Source organism: Acomys russatus, chromosome 5 (assembly GCF_903995435.1).
Source record: "Acomys russatus chromosome 5, mAcoRus1.1, whole genome shotgun sequence".
Lineage (NCBI taxonomy): Eukaryota > Metazoa > Chordata > Mammalia > Rodentia > Muridae > Acomys > Acomys russatus.
In genome coordinates, this window is record NC_067141.1 from 8,312,161 (window position 1) to 8,317,692 (window position 5,532).

The window sequence follows — 5,532 nt, forward strand, 5'->3', positions numbered from 1 at the left end:
TCCCGCTCCGGTAAGGGTGTGTTCAGGGAACCGGGATCAGCTTGAGGCCAGCATGAGCCAGAGGGAGGGGAGTCTGGGTAGGTAAGGGCTGAGTGACTGGATCCTGGGTCCCTGGTGGGAATAGGAGTCAATGGGGTTGAAAGCTGGGGTTTGGAAGTCTGTCAACACCACCCCACCCCCAAGTCTGGGAGGGTGGGGGAGAGGAGCCGCCGGTGTCAGGTAACCAGCGGGTGAGTTGGAAGAAAGGGCAGGCACAAGGATTTAGAGGCCTGAAGCGGAGGCTTCAAAGCCTTGGGGTTCAGGGGTCAGAGCACCAAATATATTGGTGAGTACACCCTGAAAAGGGGCTGGGGTCGGGCTGGGGCAGGATAACAGTGCCTCGCAGAGTATTAGGTAAAGAATAAAAGCTGGAGTTAAGGAAGTCTGTGATCTTCTAAGAAGCTACAAGAGAGAAGAGACTAAACTACAGGCTTCTGAGATCTCCGCTGGCGGTGGGAAACTCAAACGGAGGGGACTGCCGGGTCGGGACTACATTCCCCAGCATGCATTGGGGTGCCTGCAAGTGTGCATGTTGGAAAATGTAGTCGTCTTCCTGTGGCACCACCCTCTAACCAGGGAAGGCCAACCTGATGTTGAACCACTACTGATGCCAAGCCTAGACTCTCAGGTAGGAGCATCAGGAAAGAAATAGGTAGCCGGGCGCGCACGCGCACGCCTTTAATCCCAGCACTCGGGAGGCAGAGGCAGGCGGATCGCTGTGAGTTCGAGGCCAGCCTGGTCTACAAAGTGAGTCCAGGATAGCCAAGGCTACACAGAGAGACCCTGTCTCGAAAAACCAAAAAAAAAAAAAATAGGTCTTCCTTTTCTCTGTCTGTAAAATAGGTCGGAAAGGCACAGTCCAACGTGAAGCCCCGTGCTTCAACGATGCTGACTAAATTCAACCAAGAGAAATCCAAAGATATGTGAACTTTGTCCTTAAATAGTTTCGGATAGCATCAGTGGCATAGGGTGAACATAGGCTGCCTTCTAAGGACTCTCGAGATAAGGTGGATCCATACAGATTTAAAACAACTACCTTGGAAGTATGAACCAACTGCCTAGAGTGGCTGGAGGAGGCTGATTTGAGGGTAGGGGGAATCTGGAGGCAGCACTAAGAAAGAAAGTAGTATATGGACTTGGCCTTAATAGGATTTCAATAGTGATTTGGGGACAGGAGAGACACCAACTTAGAAAATCTGCTTGGCACCAGGCGCAGTGGTGGTGCACATCTGTAATTGGGAGACTGAGGCAGACGGATCTCTGTGAGTTCCAGGCCAGTCTGGTCTACAAATCAAGTCCAGGACAGACAAGGCTACACAAAGAAACCCTGTCTCAAAAAACCAAAGAAAGAAAGAAGGAAAAACTGCTCGACAGAGGTGCTGGTTTCCCTCCGTCGGGACGGGGCAGATTCCTCCTTGCTTGACTGCTGGCATCCAGAGCAGACCCTCCAGGCTCAGGAAGTGCCAGCTCTCAGCAAAGATGGTTAAGGAATGGGGTTTGGGTTTCCCTCATAAGTCCTCACTCCCCTCTCTTTCCCCTCAGAAGACCCCCAGACTGACTCCTCAATCTCATTCCTTCCCCATTTGGAGGCCAAGATCCGCCAGACACACAACCTTGCACGCCTCCTGACCAAGTATGCAGAGCAGCTGTTGGAGGAATATGTGAGTAGGGGACAGGGCTGGGTGTGGAACGGGAGTCCTAGATCACAAGCGGCTTCAAGTACCCAGTCCTTCCACCTCATGCCCGCAGTGGAAAATCAAAGTTCCTGAGGGGAAGGCTAACTTTCCTCTGACCACACAGTAAAATGGAGGACCCATCAGCAGCCAAATGATTCTGTACCTCAACTTGGCGGCCCCATCCTTGGTCCAGGAAACGGGAGCCAGTCTGAGGAAACCAGAGGACTCTGGGAATCAGGAAACGTAGACTTGGACTCGGTAGGATCTTGATGCCTCAGCTTTTTGAGCTGTAAAATGAAACAGCTGACCACTGTGACCAGTGAACACTTCCACATGTACAGTAGCCAAGTAGGGGTTTCAATCAGGGGCAAAAAGTCTCCCCAGGAGGGAGCTTTAACAGAGAAAAGGGACTTGCCAACAGTCATGGCCTGGCCTCCAGATTACCATGGTATTAGGTTGCTAAACTGTGACCTTGGGGTGAAATGTAACAGTGACAGCAGGGGCGGTGGGTGACTCAGCCAGCTTTGTAGACAAACCAAAAGGTGGGTAACCTACGGCTACCCTTTGTTTGTATTCAGCTTAAATGTCATTCTCTTTTTTTTAAAGTTATGTTCCTTTATTTTGTGTGCATATGTGAGGGCGCACAGGAGCCATGCTATGTCCATGAGAGTCAGAAGACAGCTTAAGGGACTTGGCTCTCTTTTCTACCATGTGGGTCCCCTGGATCAAACTCAGGTTGTCAGGCGGGCAGCCATCTTAGTGGCCCACGATTTTCTTTTTCTTTTTTACGAAGCCCCTACTTTCTTTCTTTTTCTTTCTTTTTTCCTCAAGACAGGGCTTCTCTGTGTAGCTCTGGCCGTCCTGGATCTCCCTCAGAAATCCGCCTGCCTCTGCCTCCCAAGTGCTGGGCTTAAAGACATGCGCCACCACTGCCCGGCTTGGGGCCTTTTTCTAATCACTCGCTCTTGCTCCCAAATAATTGACACATAGATTTATTCCACAAGCCTTAAAGCACTAACTAGGGCTGGGCGGATGTTCTGTTTGAATCCTCCCTCTGTGCGGTCTGGCTACTTCCCAGCCATGTCCGGAATTACTTGCCATATTGGTCCCGTTTGTGGTTCTTCTGCTCCCTCAGGTCAGTCCTCAAGGCTATGTCCTTACGTCCTTTCTTCCCCTCTTCTTACTTCCAACTTCCTCTCTTCTTCCTTCTTCTCTCTACCTCGTGGTCCCTACCTGAGACACCCCCTCCCCCGCCGAGACTGGGAAAGGAAGTCCAGCCTCCCCGTCCTCTCTCGCTCAGCTATAGGCTGCTCAGCTTCTTTATTAACCAATCAGAGATAACCAGGGAGCAATGTTTACACAACATTCAATAAGTCATAACATGGCCCTCTTCCAGAAATCATTATCTGAATACACAGCGCACCCGACCAACCCTCAACAGACATCTGGTAGAAAGACAAACAGGAGCCCGGCACAGTGGCGGTGGTGGTGGCGCACAGGGCGCGCCTGTAATCCCAGCACTCAGGGAGGCAGAGACAGGCGCATCTCTGGGAGTTCAAGGCTAACCTGATCTACAGAGTGAGTCCAGGACAGCCAGGGCTACACGGAGAAACTTCTGTCTCAGAAAAAAAAAAAAAAAAAAAAATTAAAGATAGCTAATATTTATTGAGCTCGAGCCGGGGAGTAGCACTTGTCCGCACCCTGTACACGTCACTTCTGACTACATTATGAAACTGGTACTCTTACTAGCTTTTAGAGAAACAAAGACAGTGGTGTGCAAAGCCCTCGTCTTCTTGGTTTTCTTTGTTGGTTGGTTTTATCTCAAACACAACAGGATCTATCAATTGCAAGATGAGGAAACTAAAACCCCAGGAGTAGGGAGGAGGGCTGTTAAGAGTGGAGAGTCCTCATCAGGGTCTCAGGAGCCCGGCTGACCCGTGGCCATGTCTCCACAGGTGCAGCAACAGGGAGACCCCTTTGGGCTGCCAGGCTTCTCACCACCGCAGCTGCCGCCGCTGGGCGGCCTGAGCGGCCCAGCCCCGAGCCACGCGGGGCTCCCGGTGTCCGAGCGGCTGCGGCTGGATGCGGCCGCCTTGAGCGCGCTGCCCGCGCTGTTGGATGCTGTGCGCCGCCGCCAGGCGGAGCTGAACCCGCGCGCCCCTCGCCTGCTGCGGAGCCTGGAGGATGCGGCCCGCCAGGCTCGGGCCCTGAGCGTCGCGGTGGAGACGGTGCTGGCCGCTCTGGGCGCTGCAGCCCGCGGGCCCGGGCCAGAACCCGCAGCCACCTCTGCCGCCCTTTCTACGGCCAATAGCGCTGCGGGCGTCTTCTCTGCCAAAGTGCTCGGGCTCCACGTGTGCGGTCTCTATGGCGAGTGGGTGAGCCGCACGGAGGGTGACCTGGGCCAGCTGGTGCCTGGGGGCGTCGCCTGAAAGTCAGTACTTGTTTTTTCAAACTTGCCTGGTCCCGCTCTTTGGCTTCTAACTCTGTCTGTCTGTATCAGTGTGTTCTTGAGTTGCCTCTATCTTCCTGCACTGTATTGTCTCTTTCTCTTTGGATCGTGTCACCTCAGGGAGCTTCCGTGCCCACCAGTTGTTTTTTTTTTTTTCCCTTTTCCTCCAGTCTTGAACTTTTTTGTCTCCGAAAGGTTTCTGTTTCTCTTTCCTTTTCTCTTGGCTTTCTTTCTTTGCTTACTTTTTTTGTTTGTTTGTTTGTTTTGTTTTTTGAGACAGAGTCACACTACAATAGCCCTGAATGGTCTCGAAATCGTTATGTAAACCAGGCTGGCCTCGAACTCATAGAGATCCACTTGCCTCTGACTCTCAATTTTCCCATCTGTCTCGTGATGGTCCATATGGGTATGTGTAACTCTTAGTTTCAGCTCATGGAGGTGACAGTTTCTTTCCCTTCAGTGCCTTTATCCTTCTCTGATCAGAAAAGTGCCTGCTGGTCCGAGTGTGGCAAGGCCACCCATCCTCAGGACCATCCATCACCCTGCGGTGCTCTCTCCTCCCACTAATTCCTTTGGAGCCGCGCCCCTCCCCCTTAATTCCCTCCCCTTTCTTACCTCCGTCCCCTGTTCCCAATGGTCCCCAGCCTTAGCCTGGTCTGTGGAGAGGGAAAGGCAGAAAAACATCTTAAGAGAGTTTTATTTGAGAATAAATTAGCTTTTGTAAATAAGACGTTTAACAATAAAACTAAAGTTTTATGAAACACAGTTGTTGCATGTGGGGGAGACAGATTTGAGGAAAATCGGACCTTGAGAGTACAAGAAGTCCCCCCACCCCCACCCCCACCCCCACAAAGACACAGTGCAGATAAATTCATCCAAGGCCCAGGTCAGGGATACACTTGTCTTTCTGAGCACAGAGTGGGTGTCCTCAGCAGGAAACGGGTGAGATGCAAGTCCCAGTGGCTGTGGCAGGACATAAACCATCAACGGAGAGAGGTAGACCGAGGACAAGGACTCCAGCAACGAGAGGCCTGTGTTTAGAAAGGCCATGTCTTCACATGGGAAGTGAGGTAGACAGAGACAGGAAGCAAGACCCTGGACTTCCTCCAATACAGGAGACCAGCTGTCCTCTCCCTAGAGGGATAAGCGAAACCTCTTAAGAAGGGCTCTTCTGTCCAACCAGAAAGTGGGGAATTTTGTCTACCACTTATTTGGTGATCCATCAGATGGATCCATGGAGTCCCTGCCTCCCTCCCCCCCAGATCTGGAAAGGGGTCTCTAGGACCTGGCATGAAGACCAGGCAGTGAGGAGTGGAGGCTTGGCTTCCGGGAACATTCCCAAAAGCTTGGCACACAGGCCCTGTCTGC

The 5,532-nt window shown here is 52.1% G+C and overlaps 1 protein-coding gene across 2 annotated transcripts; it reads left to right on the forward strand.

The window, feature by feature from the left end:
• On the forward strand, window positions 1-4,300 carry Ctf1 (cardiotrophin 1). 2 transcript variants are annotated; one of them, XM_051145334.1, is made up of 3 exons: window positions 1-77; window positions 1,582-1,700; window positions 3,671-4,300. In XM_051145334.1, the coding sequence occupies exons 1-3, from the start codon at window positions 53-55 to the stop codon at window positions 4,142-4,144; spliced, it is 618 nt and encodes a 205-aa protein (XP_051001291.1). In that variant the 5' UTR covers window positions 1-52; the 3' UTR covers window positions 4,145-4,300. The 2 variants fall into 2 exon arrangements, with proteins under 2 accessions (XP_051001291.1, XP_051001292.1); XM_051145335.1 differs by having other exon boundaries at window positions 22-77; window positions 1,585-1,700.
• Window positions 4,301-5,532: the final 1,232 nt, after the last annotated feature.